This window comes from Anolis sagrei, chromosome 2, assembly GCF_037176765.1.
Source record: "Anolis sagrei isolate rAnoSag1 chromosome 2, rAnoSag1.mat, whole genome shotgun sequence".
Classification (NCBI taxonomy): Eukaryota; Metazoa; Chordata; class Lepidosauria; order Squamata; family Dactyloidae; genus Anolis; species Anolis sagrei.
The window spans coordinates 117332972-117351330 of NC_090022.1; the positions used below are offsets into that span (position 1 = coordinate 117332972).

Below are 18359 nucleotides of genomic sequence, written 5' to 3' on the forward strand. Positions count from 1 at the left end.
TGCCGTGAAGCAGCCCTACAAATACATTCATTGGAGTTTCTAGCTTGTCCGCCATATTGGTTATGACAATCCTTATGTAGCCATGTTGTACTCTTCATGTAAAAGAAAGAAGAGCTATATGCTTGGAGGAACCCCAAGGTTTAACTATGTATTTTTTAAGCGGGTGGGGCAACCTGAATGGGATGGGGACTATAAAGTATATATAGGTATATCTCAAAGCACATTGAGGGCTGAACATACTCAGTTGCTAGAGTGGTGACAGAACTGCAAAGTGAGGAGTGCATAGGATCCTGAATAGCAACACCCCAGATTACATTATGGTGTACCTGTAATACCTGTTATTCATTTGAACTTAAAAACAAGTTTAAAATGTTTTGTAATGCAGATACAAAACTACAGTAGACAGTGGTGTAAAATGTTTATTTTTTAAAAAGTTCCAAAGAGAGCCACAACCTTCTTAGTAGAAATGTACAATACTGTACTTCAAAATAATTGTATAAAAGTTATAAAACTGGTTTGTTGTTGTATCTTCTCAGTGGAATAATTTTGCCAGAGTAAGGCTCTGGAAGTCCATTGGCATTATGTATCCTCCAGTGGGGCCCTCCTGATGTTTCTACCATGCCCAGCAGTGTATAGGATTGTGAGTTGTGCTCTCGAACATCATGGAGAAGCAGCAAATCTCAGCAAATCCTGCCCATCTTAGAGGAAGAAGGCACTGCCTTAGCTGTTAGCTATACCTGAGCTGGCAGGGAGTGGGTTAAAAAGGAAAAGCATATATTGGGGCTGTAGGTTGAAAGCATTTGCGGAGCACCCTCCTGCAACTATAGCAGGATCAATCCACTCATAGTGACATCCTGTATAAGAAATGAAAGTGCTGTTGTGGAAGCATTAAGTGTCATCTGTGTGGCTAAAAATTGAACGGCTTCTGTAGTATGACACGCCTTTAATGATTATGCCACACAATAGTGATGTCTGTCCCTTGATGCCAGGAGGCTATTGTGCAGGATCTTTGGCCCTCTAAATATTTTGAGAGTTGAGTCCTTACAGTTTTCATTACTCTGGGAGTGGTAAACCAGCACATTTGAAGGGCCAAACAGTTCTCACAACTGCTATAATCTTTCAATGTAAAAATAAAAATTCAAGGAACAGAGAGGGAGACAATCATTGTCCCAAATGTGTTCTGCTGGAAATAAGGGCCTCTTGATTTCGATGGAACATACTTACATACGAGAGAATGTCAAGTTTTTCCACCTTCCTTGGAGTATCCCACACAGACGCAACTCAATGTCCTATATGAAAGTCCCCTCGCTTGTGACCCTATTGTATAGCAAGGTAAAAGGCCCTAGGCTAATTTTGTTCTACTAAAATAATTTTCTGTATTCAAAAACCTGTTTTAATTGGAAAATGAAGTGTTTAGGCTTGCAGTCAAAATAGTACAATCCTGGCAAGTTTGAACAATATATTGCTGAATTTTATGCTCCCTGTATACTTAGAATGTCAGTTTTTAGACAGCATACCTTTCTGTGACAAAAAAAGGATGCGAACCTGCCATTCCAATGATGCCATTTGTTTATGGAAACAATACTGCAGAATTTTAATCTCATGAGAATCTGATAGGAAGATGTGGCCACTTTCCCTTTCATATTAGAAAGCCGCAAACAGTTTTTCAAAACCTGACTGCCTTTTTGGACAGAAGCAGGAAAGATGTTAAAAACTTTGCCATTAATAGCTATTTAGTACAGGCACTCTAAATGAAGCATTTATTTTGCTTCACCCCAATTATGAATTTTATCAAAAAGCAGAGCAATTAAACATTGACTTCAATGTGTTTACACTGATTTAGCAGGTCTACTTCATTAAGACTAGCAACTTAACTTTGGCCATTGATTTCAGAATATCATATATGCTTCCCAATGACTGCTAGTAGCAGCGGCATAAATGAGACTCCTAAAATCATAAGCAGGTCTCCACTGGATGATATGAGAGGCCTATCTAGTTGAGAATTCACTTCCCTTGGTGGTCAATCACAGTATCCATAGGAAGCCCATATGGGAAAAGTGAATTAAATGCTGCCCCCAGCAAGTGATTTTTAGAGTATTTAGAGTAGGCTACAAGGACACATACTAAAATTCAAGGCTTGTGCTTTGATTACAGGATTACTTTCCTTGATAAAATTGAAATCAGTTACAAAAACAGAAGAGCATGAAAAGCAACAAGCTGCCAAATACAAACTGGAGAGTAGGGCTCCATCTACATTGCCATCTAATGCAATTTCAAACTGCATTAGATGACAGGGTAGTTTGGGCTTAAGACACAGTTTGCTGTCTACCTCCAGAGTAAACAAGGTTATTACTAGATAGACTTTAAATCATTGCCAAATTATTTTTTAGATTGCATACTTCCAAAATTAGCATATGCAACATATGCAAGTAAGGAAAGTACAACCCTGTTCACAATGTCAGTCTACCTTGCAGTGATGATTAGAACAGGTCCCTATTTAGTGCAACACATTAGGAGCAACAGTTCTGAAAAGATACCTTCTCCCCACTAAATGCAACTGCCCGCCTACCTCCTTGGTTTCAGCTGGCAGCTACCAGCGCAAAAGAGCTATTGAGGGAACCTGTTATATATTCTATATACAAAAAGTGCTAGAAAAAAAGCATTGAAAATAATTGCAGCTTTTGTTTTCCTTTGAATGGAAGTTGCTGGTGAAAATAGGTCAGTGGAAACGCAAACTCTCCCTGTGAGTTGATGGTTAACGGTTCAGTCGGTGACCTCACTGTAATAGTACTTCTGGGCTGCATCTGTCATTTTCCAGTCAGCAGCCCGGAACTCAATGATCTCCAGCAGCAGCAACTGGGAGAGGGAGCTGAGGCCCTCCTGCAGAAGGAAGCCATCACGCAGGAGAGAAAAGAGTTCATCCATCCGCTGAGAGTTCATCTTCTCCAGCTGTTCCCCAATGCGGTGTAGTTGCAGTACCAGGCAGTCCACCTTGATAGAAAGACTTTTCTGTAAGAACTCAAGTTTTGCCAGGGGGCACCTGGTGCACAGAAACTCAACATGTTTGCATTTTAACCCTAAGACAGTGGTTCTCAACCTCTGGGTCCCCAGATGTTTTGGCCTTCAACTCCCAGAAATCCTAACAGCTGGTAAATGGCTGGGATTTCTGGGAGTTGTAGGCCAAGACACCTGGGGACCCACAGGTTGAGAACCACTGCCCTAAGAGAAAATGGAGCTGCTTCCCCTGTGAGCCCCCCCCCCTCCCCAAGATATCCATGAACTACTACAAACCAAAAACAGACTGATGGGAACTACATCTAGAAACTTGAACACTGACCATATTTGTCCAAAGTAAAGTTGCCATTTGCTTTAGGATATTATACTATGAATGTATGTAATACTTTGCATACACAAAAAAGAGCTTACAATCTAAAATTCAACAAAACAGGAAACCATGCCGTTTTTAAATTGTCTAGCTTAAATTGGAAGGTAAGCTCTAGCTTTTGAAAACAAAGAGTTATATGCCCCAAATACATGCTTGACTCCATTTGCAATCGTACTAAGTACAGTAAGAATTGACCACAAAGAGCACCATGATGGTTTGTTCCATCAGAACCAAACAATACCTAATGCAAAGCACCATCCATTCTGCTTTTGGCAAAGCTGTCATATCCTGAGTCATATCATTTAGTCCTACTACAGTACAGCCATCATTCGGTGATACATAAAACCGTGGATAATAGCAAACCCTATTATTTTCAATGGGGAAATGATGGAGGTAACGAGAAGAGTGCACCTTGTACAGGAAACTGAATAACTGAATCAATGGATAAGTGAAATTACATATATCGGTTCCACAGAGATGAGGGTTGTACTGTATTGTCAACTCTGTCTGGCAGTGAAGGCTTGCTTCAGAAAGGATTCTTTCCTAGCTTTACCAGAAGACACTGTGGATTTGTACCCAGTGTCTCTTCTGGTAAAGCTAGGAAAGAATATTTGTACTGTACTAATTTAGGAGGAGTAATGGTCTGACTTGCGATAAGGCTGCTCCCTATGCCTTAAAGGGCCCTGATAGGTGCCTCCAGGTACTAACCAGATCTTTATATTGCTTAGCTTCCAAAATAAAAGGTCAGGTGTGCCCAGGGCAATATTGTGGTTACTCTGTGAAAAACATAAAGGTTACTTGAAGATGAAGAAATAATCAGCCTCTGTAAATGATCTTGATAACAGACCAAGGACAGCCCATGTTTCTGGCCTACCACTCCCTTTAGCTCCAGCCAGTGTAGCCACAACTAGTAGGCGGTACCGTTCAAAACCATTTCAAGAGTCATATGTTGCCCATTTTGTAATGTAAGCCATCAGATTTCCTGACTCCACTCTTCTCACCATGCCTGAGTATAATGAGGTATAATCAATCTGGAGGATGCCAGAATAGAAAAGACTAATTTGTTGCAAAGTTTTAAAAAACACCACTGTGAGATGACAGGTCATTCCTAAAGAATCAACAATACCTAAATGCTAGGTGGTATTAGAACCCAGAAAAAACAACTTTCACAAGTCTCTGGTATCTTTAGATCTTGCCATAATGTTCAGGATGAAATGGCAAATAATCATTTTTTTCCCTTACCAGAGTCCCCAAACTTAGTCTTTTGTTCCCAACTTCCCTACATCCTAACTATTGGCCCTACTGTGTCCCTATAGCACTCACCTCTTCCTCTTTTCGCATGCTATCAGGTTGTGCCAGCTGAAACAGGCAATCATAAACTGGATTCACCAATGCCATCATGGGCATGTTGTTGACCTGTCAGTGAAAGTGTACTTGTCAAATGATATTTATAACCCAGGTGGCATGCTTAAATACCTCCCTTCCTCACTTGGTTGGCCCTAAGAGATCCAGAAGAATAGCTGTGACAAGCGTGGAAAGAAGAACAATAAAGAGCTGTGCAGTGACTTCAATCCAAATCAATATATTGAGGCATGAGCTTTCTTTTTCCTGAAAGCACTACTGACTCAGATGCATGATAAAGCAGGTGCTTTCTTTAAAAACTCAAATCAAAATACATGTGTTAAATGTGAAACAATCTTCCTCAAACTAGGTTTCATGTAGGTGTTCTGGACTACAATGTCTATCATCTCCAGATACTGGAGTGTTGCTGGGAATGAGGGATAATATAGTCCAAAACATCTGAAAAAAACAATGGCTGGAGATGCTGAATTAAGAGAGTGAAGGTGGCTCCTGCCATCTGAACTGAAATGTCTGCTGGGAAAAGTGTCTTCTTTATTAGTTCCATTCCTCAAAAAGACAGCAAGATAAACATCCATTGTTTCTCTTGCTGTCTTTTAGAGGAGTGCATTCTAAAAATTCCCAAACTTTTCAGCCTTGCCAAATTACAATCTTGTCATCTTTTGGCTTGTTATGGGACCTCAACAGAGCTTACAGTGGAAGAAACATACTTAGACCTCCATTATTAACTGATTGGTCCTTTCATCTTTGGAATATGATTGGGCAGCATAAAAACATTATATAAACGAGCCAGAATTATACCAATCCTGAATTTCTGGCCTGGAGATTCAACGGAAGAGGGACAAGCTGATCACAGCAGCTCAGCCCCATTACTTACTCTCAGATAATCAAAGATGCTACAGATGAAGGTGACGTAGCCAATCCAAGCCTGGAGAGAACGAGCTCGCAACTCATCACGGTCCTTATACTCCTGCTGAAGGCGGTTGAGGAGGCCCCGCCGGAAGACACTCTGGCCCACCTGCTTGCTTTCTGCCTGTGCACAAAGTTTACAGAGAAGCAAAACGGAGGTCGGTAAATATTTTTGTTCACAAAATCTAGGTTGTTCTTGAACAAGCAGATGCACTTTCTACCCCCTCAGCAGAGCTTAATATCCAAAATGTACAAGCAGATTCGACCAAACCAAATTGAGCTGTAGCAAAGAAACATGGCTGGAAATAGGCTGGAACCAAGGTGAACAGCATGGTTTCATCCAGAATCCTATATGAGCTCCAATGCACACATACATGTCATCTATAATTTTATTTAATTTTACGTTATTTTGCTTTGTTTGAAATAGGGAACAGGACAAATAGTTTTTACCTGCTTTCATTACTTACTTACTTACTTATCTTTCATCAGTTACAAAGGAATACAGAATAGCCAGAAGAAACAAGGATGGTACCAGGATGTTTCATAAGGAGGCAATTATGTATCCTTCCAGATGTCATTGGATTAGAATTCCCAGCAGTACTAGCCAATAGAGAACGCATTCCCATAACATCTTGGAGGGCTACACAGCACCTATTCTGGCCGGGGTGGTCCACGCCTTGGTCACCTCTAGAATAGATTACTGCAATGCGCTCTACGTGGGGCTGCCCTTGAAGACGGCTCGGAAACTTCAATTGGTCCAGCGGGCAGCAGCCAGGATGTTAACCGGGGCCCACTATCAAGAGAGGTCTACCCCTCTGTTTAAGGAGCTCCACTGGCTGCCATTTATTTTCCGAGCCCAATTCAAGGTGCAGGTGCTCACCTACAAAGCCCTGAACTGTTTGGGACCACCCTACCTGCGTGACCGCATCTCCATCTACGAACCCACACGCTCACTCCGATCATCTGGGGAGGCCCTGCTCGTGATCCCACCCACGTCGCAAGCGCGTTTGGTGGGGACACGGGACAGGGCCTTCTCTGTGGCGGCCCCCCGACTTTGGAATGCCCTCCCAAAAGATCTCCGACAGGCCCCTACTTTAGCAGTTTTCAGAAGGAACCTAAAAACCTGGCTGTTCCGATGTGCCTTCCCAGATTAGGAATTTCCCCCTTCCCAAGTCCTAGAAGCACCTTAGCACAACCGATGTTACTGCACACCGCACCTTTTATTCCATGTTCCTCCTGCCATCTCAGCATTTTAACCTCTGTACCCCATTGCGCCGGCCGAACCAGTTTTAATTGTGTCCTGAGGTAGTTATTGTTGTTATTTTGCTTGATTGTTTTGGTTTGCTTTGCTTATTATTGTGTTATGTTTTATTGTATTGTGTTTTGAGGCTCTGGCCTGTGTAAGCCGCATCGAGTCCTGTGGGAGATGCTAGCGGGGTACAAATAAAGATAATAATAATAATAATAATACTCATGTTTTAGAATATTTAGGGCCCCAATTAACATCTCAAAGCAAGTTTCAAAGGGCTCTTCCAGACAGGCCCTATATCCCAGGATCTGATCCCAGGTTTTCTGCTTTAAACCAGATTAAATGAGTCCCTGCTGCCAGATAATCTGGGATAAACAGAAAACCTGGGATAATATCCTGGGATATAGGGCCTGTCTGGAAAGGCCCTAACTCTCACAGTAGTGTAATAATGTTGAAGACATTATGGCACCATACTGAAAAGATCCAAATGACCAAAAAAAGAAAAAAAAGAAAAAAAGAAAAGAAACCTGCATTTAGTTTGTTTTCAAATCTCATGATTTCCACAACCATATCAAGTTTTTATAGGGCTGTTCTCAGGTTTACATTTTGACTTTAACACAAGGGATTATTGAACCAATTAGGAAAACTATGGCCAAATACCATGCATACTGATCACATACAGAGATACATTATTAAAAATGAAACCGTGTACATATAAACATAATCTACAGAATACATAGATGTGACCGACACACACCAAAGAAGAGAGCAATTCTGAAAATGCGGGATGCTCAAACTCCTACCTGGATGATGGTGTAGCAGATACGCCCTGCTTCTTTACTGAACACACAGTCTTTGAGGGACTGGTCCACAATGACATTGGCCACCTTCTCCAAATCCACACTGTTGGGGTCTACAGAAGAAGAGGCAACATTGTTATCCTTGAGGTGAAGCAAACAGAGGTTTGTATGGTTCTGGGTGTTTAGAACTCTCCTGCCATATATAATTTCTAGATTCTTTAATTTTTGGTGTGATGGGCAAAGTTCCTCTTCCCAACTCTCTGGTCAGAAATATTGCTTTCTATTCCACCTGAAACAGGGAAGGAACCCAAAGACCTGAGATATGTGATCGATGTTTAAGACTACACAAGAAAATCCACTGCTAAGTTATATGCAGCCTATAATTTCAGTCCAGTTTCAAACTGCATGAAGTGTCACAGCCCCTGGGAAAGGAAACCTGGACCTTTCTTTCTATGAAGTAGGTAAAGGTTTCCCCTTGACATTAAATCTAATTTGTGTCTGACTCTGTGGGGTGGTGCTTATCTCCATTTCTAAGCCAAAGAGCTGGCGTCCACAGACACCTCCAAGGTCATGTGGCCAGCATGACTGCATGGAGCGTCATTACCTTCCCATCGGAGTGGGAACATTTGCATGTTTTCGAACTGCCAGGTTGGCAGAAGCTGGGGTTAACAGCAGGAGCTCACCCTGCTCCTTTGATTTGAACCGCCAACCTTTTGGTCAGCAAGTTCAGCAGCTCAATTGTTTCACCTGCTGTGCTACTGAGGGCTCCCTCTATGAAGTAGTTTACAATTTCAATAATAACATTCTCAAGATACAAAAGGAAGGAAGAAAGGCAACAATGAACTAATTCCACACCAGATTTCATTTACAAAGAAACCACCACTGATATGGCATCTTTCAGTTCAGATGAACATTACAACAGCATTGTCACTGACTGCACACTGCAGTGAAAGTGAATGTCAGAGGTGGGAAGACTGTGAACTTGAAAGGAGGCCTAAACTGAATGCACCATACCTCTTTACTATTTTGAAAATTGATTTTCTACTTTGCTATGGATTGGGGCTTATGGATTCTGCCTGATTCATAGAGGTGTTCAACTCCATACCTAACGTAGTCAATGGAGGTGAGGAGAAAGAATAGAGGGAGAGAAGATGAGAGGGGAAAAAAGAGAAAGAGAGGCAGAGAGAGAGATGCTGACCTTTGAGAGCTGTCTTCAGCAAGTGCTGAATCTCTGTATCAAATGAGTGTATCTTATAGTCTTCTTTGCCTGAGTCTCCCATCTCTTTCCCCCTTTCAGTGGTCAAGGAAGCAGCTGCGTTAGTAGTAACTGTGGGGAAAAGAAGAGATCACACACTGTTTACTCGGGGCGGGGACAGTATTAGTCCTAGTTGGCGTAAGCACTAACAGGGGACTGCCAGACACACTGAAGCTACCAAATCACAAATAAGCCCCTCATTAACAAAATGGGAAACATTGGAACAAAAGCTCTTCTCGCCCAGCATATCCTTCCTGTTCTCCAAGGATCCCAGGACCTTGACTTGTTCTGCTTACTTGAGAGGTGGAGGAGAGATTTGTTCTGATTAAAAAGCCACCCTCATCTGCCTACCTTGTTCAGTGCCAGGCCAATGGATTGTTGCAAGGCTTGCGAAAGCTGGATTGACGCAGGGCCAAATGCATTGCTCACTCATCAAAATTCCAGAGCTCTGACAGGCCCTTTCACTGACATCAGCCAAAAACTAATTGACTAAACAAAGTGTGTTTCCAGAGAAAAGACCCAACACACTGGGGTTTATCTTTAAAAAAAGTATTAAATATATTTATATGCCACTGAATTTGTGATCAGTTTCTGGTCCTCACAACCTCTGAGCATGCCTGCCATAGATGCAGGTGAAATGTCTGGAGAGCATGCTTCTGGAATATGGCCATACAGCCCGAAAAACTCACAACAACCCAGTGATTCTGGCCATGAAAGCCTTCGACAATACTATATATTTGTTTATTTAATTCATGGAAACCTTGATCTTGTAAATAGATCAACCATATTATTTTGTTACAAAGAAAAAGCCTTCTATGGAAGATATAACATTGGTCTGTGTGTTTTTCTTCTTTTTATCATTTTGGGCTACTGGTGCTGAGTCACGCTGCTGTTGATAAGTTACTCTGCTGTACATTTATCAGGAGGGTCTTTTGTTATTAAGCCCACTCGCCCAACATGGTTAAATAATGATGCAAGGAAACAATGGCTCTTAGTTTGCAAGGTCCCAGCAAGGCACTTGATGGCCTGGGTTCTTGGAATCATATGTTGAAGTTGATTTGTAGGCAGATAGCTGGATAAACAAGTCTCACCACATACAAAACCAGTCACACAAGCATTCTTGTACACAGAGAATGAAGGCTATAATATGCAGGAGAAAAACATAATGGTTTCAGAGCGAATGGCTTCTATCTGTGGCATTCAATCCCCTCACCACATAAAGAAATGGTTGAAGCAGTAGTTCTCAACCTGTGGGTCCCTAGATGTTTTGGCCTTCAACTCCCAGAAATCCTAACAGCTGGTAAAGTTGCTGGGATTTCTGGGAGTTGAAGGGCAAAACACCTGGGGACCCATAGAACCACTGAATTAAAGGATTGTCCTGGAACCCACACACATTGGATTTCCACATTAGGTTTTCCAGTTGAATAGGAGAACACTTCCTTTTCATGTAGCAGTTGCTCAAAATGGAACAATTCTGAGTATCTCCATCTGAAAAAAATCTTGGCTGACAAAGACTAGAAAATATTTTCACATATGGAGTTATGATGCTGGTCAGAACAAACAATACTGTTCTGATTTGGTGCAAAGACCTTGATAAGAAGATCTTAGTGAGAAGACACTTTGGTTATGGAAACTATCTCATGTGCAGGAAACATGTACGTAGTTCTCCAGATGTTGCTGGGCTGCAGCTCCCATCAGCCCTACATAATCAATAGTGAAGGACTGTAAGAACTGTAGCACAACAATATTTGGAGACCCATGAGTTCCCTATTCCTATACTACAGATAAAGAACTATGCAGATATAAAATAGGTCTCCACCATCACTAATGGACCCACCACCAAAACCAGACCTCTGGAAGACAATCACACTTGGCCATAAGGGATCTATCATTCATGATGATTGTGGTTCTATTCACTGTTTCAGAGTGTGGCAACTTCAGTCTGATGGATTCAAAAATGGTAAAGGAGCTTCCTCCACTATCACTCTTTCCATTTCATATTACTGCTGGCCAAAATCTCTGAACAGTACAACCCCAGTATCTACAGGACTGGTATCTAAAGTTTCATATATCCTCGCTAGACATTTTCTAGATATCCAGCATGATTTTCAAGGAATCAGAGTTGGAAGAGAACACAAGGGCCATACTGTCCAATCCATTCAGCCATGCAGGAAAAAAACAATCAAAGCACTCCTGACAGATGGCCATCCAGCCTTAAAAACCTCCAAGGAAGGAGCTTCCACCACAATCCAAAGCAGAGAGTTCCTCTTGAACAGCTCCTGTGGTCAGGAGGTTCTTTCTAATGTTCAGGTGGCATGTCATCTCCTGTAATTTGAACCTATTGCTCCGAGTCCTAGTCTCAAAGGAAGCAGAAAACAAGCCTGTTCCCTCTTCTTTATGACACTCTTTTCACATATTTATACACAAATACCATATCTTCTCTCAACCTTCTCTTCTGCAGGCTAAACATTCCCAGCTCTTTAAGGCGCTCCTCATAGGACATGGTCTCCAGACCTCTGATCATTTAAGTTACCCTCCTATGGACACCTTCCAGCTTGTCAAAATCCTAATGGCATTCTCTATGACAGTGGTTCTCAACCTGTGGGTCCCCAGGTGTTTTGGCTTACAACTCCCAGAAATCCCAGTCAGATTACCAGTTTCCAGCAGACCTCACAACCTTTGAGAATGTCTGTCATACTGAAAGGGAACTCCTAAAACATCTCGGTCCCACAGAGCAGATGCAATCAACCAGCCTCCTTAGGTGAAGCATTTTTTTTTTTCTTCAGTGTGGCCATGCAGAGACGAAACAGCCAAAGACCAGAGTGTGCCTTCAAAGAAATGGCTTTCCGTCCTGTTACAATCTTCCTGTTATCTTTTATGCAATTTTTACTGTGTCAAGGAGTAATCCCTCAACCCATCTCCATTCTCCAATCAGATTATTAAAAACATGCTTTTCTCATTATTTGGCCATTTCGACCCTTCTAACTGATAAGCGCCAGCATAGATAAACATATAATTTTTTGTATATAGGTAAGCATTGAAATGTCAGGTCATCCTGTGTTTTTAGACATCTTGAACATCTTGTATAATCAAAACATATAATCTCCCCTTTGGCCTCCAATTTCCCGTACCCTTTTGCCGAGAAGGGTAAGTTAGCATTTCAGCATTTTAGCATTATTAAGCTCATTAACTCCTTCAATACGATGCAGGCAAAACGTCAGGAGATAATGTTTCTGGAACACAGCCATACAGCCCGGAAAACACACAACCCATTTTACCAGCTGTTAGGATTTCTGGGAGTTGAAGGCCAAAACACCTGGGGACCCACAGGCTGAGAACCACAGCTCTATGATATTCTTAAACCAGAGTTTCTTCGTTTCAATATGGTTTGCTATTATCCACGGCTTCACGTGCCCCTCGTGGACATAGGGTTTGTACTGTCTAAGTAGTGAGGGCTTCCAATTTTGCCCACTCTCACAACATATAAAATGCTCATCAATATCTGTGGGCCCAATCTCCTTTTTTTTTATTTTTCCTTTACTTTTTGTTAATTATTTAACACTATCTCATATATAATCAGAAAATATACATTCAGAAATAATGAAACATGTCTAGATCTGTATGCAGATGGCAACTTGTACAAAATAAGTATAACATACTTTACGATCTCCTTAATTCTCCTATTTTAGCAAGGGGAAGGAGCCCTCAGTGGCACAATGGGTTAAGCCCTTGTGCCAGCAGGACCGCTGACTGGAAGGTCTGTGGTTTGAATCCAGGGAGTGGGATGAGCTCCCATCTGTCAGCTCCAGCTTCTCATGCAGGGACATGAGATAAGTCTCCCACAGGATGGTAAAACATCCAGGCATCCCCTGGGCAACGTCCTTGCAGATGGCCAATTCTCTTACACCAGAAACTACTTACAGTTTCTCAAGAAAAAGGTAAGGGAAAAGTCAAGATATAACCTGTGTACAAGTTACCTTGCATATTCCCTGTACTGAACTGGGGACACACATACATATGATACTCAGCTATGTGTATGCTCACCATATTTATTGGAGCTAGGCTCCCACCTCACCTTTCCTCCAAGGAGGACAAGGGAAAGCACACCATCTCCAAAACAGCAGCCCTGAGGAGTAAGTTAGGCTAAGGAAGCAGAGAAAAGGAGTGGCTTTTAAGGTCTGCCAGAGGATAACATGGCTCAGTGGTGTCTGGGAAATAAGTTTTCCAATTCCCAGTCCAACACTCGCCCACGAATCACAGCTGCCTAGGGAGGGAACCAGAAGGGCTGGGAGTATTTCCGACGCCGGAAACTGGTTGTCTGCCTGCACTGACACGTTGGCAGAACTCAGTATTTTAGGCAAAACAAGACGGCAAGAATATGCTGAGGCATCTCTGAAGGAAGACATTGTTTGGCTAAGCTCAGACTTATGGGGATGCATCTACGCTGGAGAATTAATGCAGTTGAAGGCACTTCAACTGCCAGGGTTCAATGCTATGGAATTGTGGGAGTTGCAGTTTAGTGTGGCAATAGTGTAAAGATCTTATAAAGCTCTAAAACTCCCAGAATCCCATAGCATACAGCCATGGCAATTGAAGGAGGGTCCAAGTACATTCATTGTGTAATGTTGGAAAGCTCATGCTACAATTTAGTTGGCCTCAAAAGTAATACAAGATGTTGCAAATTGACATTCCAGACTCAAACGCCTGTGCCTTTGAGTACATCCACTTTAACTGCCATGGCTTAATGATATGGAATCCCAGAAATTATAATTTGGGGAGGCACCCAGAGAAGGTTCAAGGCGTCACTTCCCAGGATTCCATAGCACTAGCCCGTGCTAAGTCAAAGTGGGTACCAAACTGGGCTAACTCTGCCGTGTAGACGCGCCCTTGGGATGGAAATACATGGAAGCAGAGCCAAGGGAGCAAGGCAGCGCCCCGAGGCAGGCCACCCGCCCACCTACCCACCCACCTACCTACCTGCGTGGGGCTGGTGGGGCCCGGCATCTTCCAGCAGCCCGGCGCCTAGTTCTGCTTGTTCTCCGGGGGAGGCCTCTGGAGGAAGAGGAGGAGGAAGCCCACGGCCGAGCAGAGCAGCAGGAGGAGCAGGAAGGGCAGCAGCTCCAGCATGGAGTGCAAGTGCAGGAGGGGCATCCTCCTCCTCCTCCTTCTCTCCTCGGCTCCTGCTCTCTCCCAGGACCGGCCAGGCACCGCGGGGCTCCTTCCTCTTTGGTCATTTCCTCGCAAGGCTGGGCCAAGGCCGTGGCGGGTGGGGAGAAGTGTGGAGCGCCACAGCGCCACCTGCTGGGAAGTTGAGACTCTCCTCTGGCTCAGAAAAAGAGGGAAGGGGGAAATAGAGGGCGCCCCCTTCCCCAAATTGCTACCAGTGGTTCTCAACCTGTAGGTCCCCAGATGTTTTGGCCTTCAACTCTCAGAAATCCTGACAGCTGGTAAACTGGCTGGGATTTCTGGGAGTTGTAGACCAATACACCTGGGGACCCACAGGTTGAGAACCGCTGTTGCTAGTCGGTTGGCTTCTTTGAGAGGGGGGGGGGGGGCTCACTATCCAATAAAGGCAGTGGTTCCCAACCCTTTTTTTTTTTTTACCAGAGACCACTTTGACTGAGGACCACTTTGACCAGGGACAGTTTTGACTCAGGACCACTTTGACCAGGAACCACTCTCCAACATTAGTACCAAAAGTGTTACAAATCAGTTTTTGGTCAAATTTAGATTTGGTTTGGTTATTTGGGGTGCTGATTCAGAAAACTGCATTGGGTAGACCACATCAGCTCTAGTTTCTGATACAGAACATATGCTATCAAGTAGTCGCCATCTGCTCACCCACGGAAAACCATATTTAATAATCCAGAGCTGATGTGGTCTAACCAATTCAGTTTTCCGAATCAGCACCCCAAATAACCCCGGAAGAAGCTTAAAAATGAAAACGCTGAAATGTCCCTGCTTCCAGGGGTCACATGGAATGGCTCCGCTCAGGGGGAGGGAGGAGGAGGAGGAGGAGGAGAAGAAAAAGCAGCAGTCCGGAGGCCGGTTGTCACACCTTTTGTGGGTAGTCTGCCTCTCCCCTCCTGTCATCCCCATTGTCTCAACACAATAGGGTTTCGCAAGACCAGTCGCTCTCATTGCAACGGTATATTTCTGAGGAAGGAGCTGGCCAGACCACCTCTGTGTACACCTTGACTTGAAGGCACACAAGAGCCACTATGTAACACAACATAATCTATGCAGGTGAGCCAGTTTCACTACATCTGCTGCCTTCTACACCATGCAGTTCACTCCATATACAGAAGCCAAGCCATCTGCTCTAGTATCTGAATTGCTTCCACCATCAGAAAACCAGCCCCGTCTCCATGCAAGGGAGAAGGCCAGCTCAGGGGACACAAGCCACGCATGAGAAGGAAACTGGAATGGCTGCCGTGGCTACTCCCTCCTATTAAACTAGACTCTGTTGCATGAAGTAGCTGCCTTATTCTGCCTTAAGACAAGCCTGCCTCTTCTGCAGGTGGACAAATCGATGCGGTGAGCAATTGTCAAACCAAACCAGAGTTGCCAGTTGCCGGGAATGTAGGAGTTGTAGTCAACAAAAATAGAAGATCATAATGTGAAATTGCACCAGGAAGAAGCAGGGCAACACAGACCCAGCCAAAAGCAATCGGGGAGGCCCATTATAATCTGAAACACCCTCCAACCCCACAGTCAACACAAAATCATTCATCGCAGCCAACTTATTTCTTGCTCTATTTGCAGTTTTAAGAAACAGATGGTTAAGAAAACATTTCCTTAAGGAGAGTACTATTTTACTGTGCCTGGCTCTGAAGTTCATAAATACAAACTTGTCTATGGGTCAGAAAAATAAATGAGCAGAGAAATGTAACTGAGACTGGTTTGCTCAATAGTACACAGGCTGTAAATATTTTAATCTACCTTTCTTTGTTCAGTCTCTCATTATCGTCTGAATTTAAACAAATAACTTTAAACTACATTGCAACCTGAGAGAAGTAAGTCATTTGTAAGGATCTTAGCCCGCTATAAGAGAAACATAAATACTAACTTTCACCTGCTGCCTCTCTGATCCCAGACTTTTGTTGCCACCATGTCTTCTAGGACCTTGCTCAAACAAGGAAGAATGGAGACTTGTTAATCATTACCTATGATGGGAGGATCCAAAGGTGATTTAATAATGCTTTCTTTAAGGACACATAGACGCAGCTGTGCTCAGAAAAATCTGTTACACTTGTTATGCCACTGATTCGTCTTCTACTAGCCGCTTCTACAGCTAAAATAACTTTGCTGGACAACAGACTAGTGATACAATTTATTTCCTGCCTCTGCCACTATAGAATAGGCCCTAAAATAGGCTCTAAGTGGTGCAGTTAGATTCATGCATACATTGCCTTGAGCAATGATAACAATGCTTAATGCTGCTAATGACTTTATGTTTCACATTTAATATTTCCTGTGGTTTAAAAACCTATCCTCACAGTAACCTTTAACTGTGTTATCATAATTATAACAGTGCTATAAAACTACAGATCAACCAACCATGAGTATCCTAATATGAGGGTTTATGGGATCTTGTTGATTTTTTGATGAACATTACAAAGTTAAAACATGCATGAAGAATAGTGTTAATTCTAAAGTGATAGATTGGTTTCACTGTTTTTATTACACGAACCCATTTAATTGCTTACAATAGCAGACAGCGTGAAAAATTAATTTAATTGTGATGGGTATAATCCCGAAGAAGAATAGCTGTATTTGAATATACGCACATATCTCGTATATCATACCAACTTAACTGCTAAATATTTTCAGAATTTGGCATGTTCTACAAATACAAGCTGATTAGGTGCCAAAAGGAGGAAAGAAATATTCCACTGGCTACATAGTTGATATGGTTGTAATATGTCCTGCTGTTAGATGGAAATCAATTTGTTAGCAATAAGAAGTTATAGATCAGGCATGGGCAGACTTAGGCCCTCCAGGTGTTTTGGGCTTCAACTCCCACAATTCCTAACAGTCTACCGGCTATTAGGAATTGAGGGAGTTGAAGTCCAAAACACCTGGAGGGTCTAAGTTTGCCCATGCCTGTTATAGATGGACACAGAACATTATCAAGGCCAGGAATGCTGTGTCACCGCAAACACTAAATAGAGTGCACTTCATTAGACTTACGATTTTGACATTACATGTTGAACACAGATTTCAGCAAGAGCATAACTTCATGACTATACAGTAGCACTGCATACAGCTTGCACGTACAAGGAGCGTACAGCAATGTGATACCTGAGATTGCAGTTTGATGAGCTACTGGCATTCTCTGCTTGAGACAGAATTAGTCAATTCCCAGATCTACAGCACTAGAACTCTCTAGCAAAGAATTCGGAGTACCTTATTAAACTACATATCCCTGGACTTCATAGCATGGGGTCATAGCAGTTAAAGTGGCACCCAACTGTGGCAATCATTTAATGTAGGTCAACCCAAGGAGCCAGCAAGAAGTAGTTGAGGATAGTCTGTAACCACCAACAGCCAAAACAGCCAACAATGGGCTGGATGTGCAACATGTTACAGCAAGTCATAACAGGATCAAGTATGTGTGTGTGTTAAAAAAAACTTATGCTTTTAATTATTATGTGCAGCTACTAATGTAGGTCAACTAGTAAGTTTGGACCACAACCGGTGGGGTATAACTGTATGGTTTTTAGAATACAGTTCAGCTTTTGCTCTGAGGAGGCTTTACTCAGGCATTTTGCTCAACCATTTCTACTGCTCTCACATTTGGATGAAGAAGCCTTATTCTGTATTGCTTACAAAGACTATGTAAGTTTGTTGCACTGTTTGTAACATCGCAAGTTTATGTTTTAACTCTGCTGATAAGAGTAAAGTTTTTCTGTACTTTTTCCTCTTGCCTGGGTGCAATGTTATTGTGGCTTCAGCATTGGACTTGACTGAGATACGCTTAGCGCAACACAACACTCTGAATCAATGTAAGACAGCTACGTAAATTCAAAATGGACTAAATATGTAGTTCAAACAAACTATGTTCACTTACCTTTGTGAAGCAGTAAAACTTTACTCCACTGCCTCCTTAAATTAAGGGGCAGTTGCTTTGCTTTCTTCAGGCATTCCCTGCCAATGGGAGGAGGCCTCTCTGTGCATCAAGCCACATCCAAGCGAGGCATGTCACTTATCTCCAGGAGGCGGTCTGCAGCTCTCCAAATAGCTCCCAGCTTATTTTATCAACACCCATCCCATGAGCAAACAGTATTAAAACAATAACAGCACTATCTTTCTAGATAACACTTTGGTTTGTGTTTGAAAGGATGGGGGGAAATCGCTGTTCTGCTGCCTGCCCTGGATGCATCAATTAGGTCAACCATC

The 18359-nt window shown here is 42.7% G+C and overlaps 1 protein-coding gene across 6 annotated transcripts; it reads right to left on the minus strand.

Moving 5' to 3' along the window:
- Positions 1-401: 401 nt before the first annotated feature.
- MIF4GD (MIF4G domain containing) lies at positions 402-18359 on the minus strand. Of its 6 annotated transcripts, XM_060764700.2 has the most exons (7): positions 18031-18359; positions 16027-16082; positions 8901-9029; positions 7706-7815; positions 5622-5777; positions 4709-4801; positions 402-2991 (listed from the first exon to the last, which is right to left on the minus strand). In XM_060764700.2, the coding sequence occupies exons 3-7, from the start codon at positions 8980-8982 to the stop codon at positions 2764-2766; spliced, it is 669 nt and encodes a 222-aa protein (XP_060620683.1). In that variant the 5' UTR covers positions 8983-9029; positions 16027-16082; positions 18031-18359; the 3' UTR covers positions 402-2763. The 6 variants fall into 6 exon arrangements, with proteins under 6 accessions (XP_060620683.1, XP_060620684.1, XP_060620686.1 ...); XM_060764701.2 differs by lacking the exon at positions 16027-16082; XM_060764703.2 differs by lacking the exons at positions 16027-16082; positions 18031-18359 and adding an exon at positions 13935-14187.

Coding starts and splice junctions, on each gene's coding strand:
- MIF4GD (XM_060764701.2), bottom strand. CDS start 8,982: ATGGGAGACTCAGGCAAAGAAGACTATAAGATACACTCATTTGATACA. Junction 7,816..8,900: donor GCTGAAGACAGCTCTCAAAG/GTCAGCATCTCT, acceptor CTTCTTCTGTAG/ACCCCAACAGTGTGGATTTG. Junction 2,992..4,708: donor GCATGCGAAAAGAGGAAGAG/GTGAGTGCTATA, acceptor CTTTCTATCAAG/GTGGACTGCCTGGTACTGCA.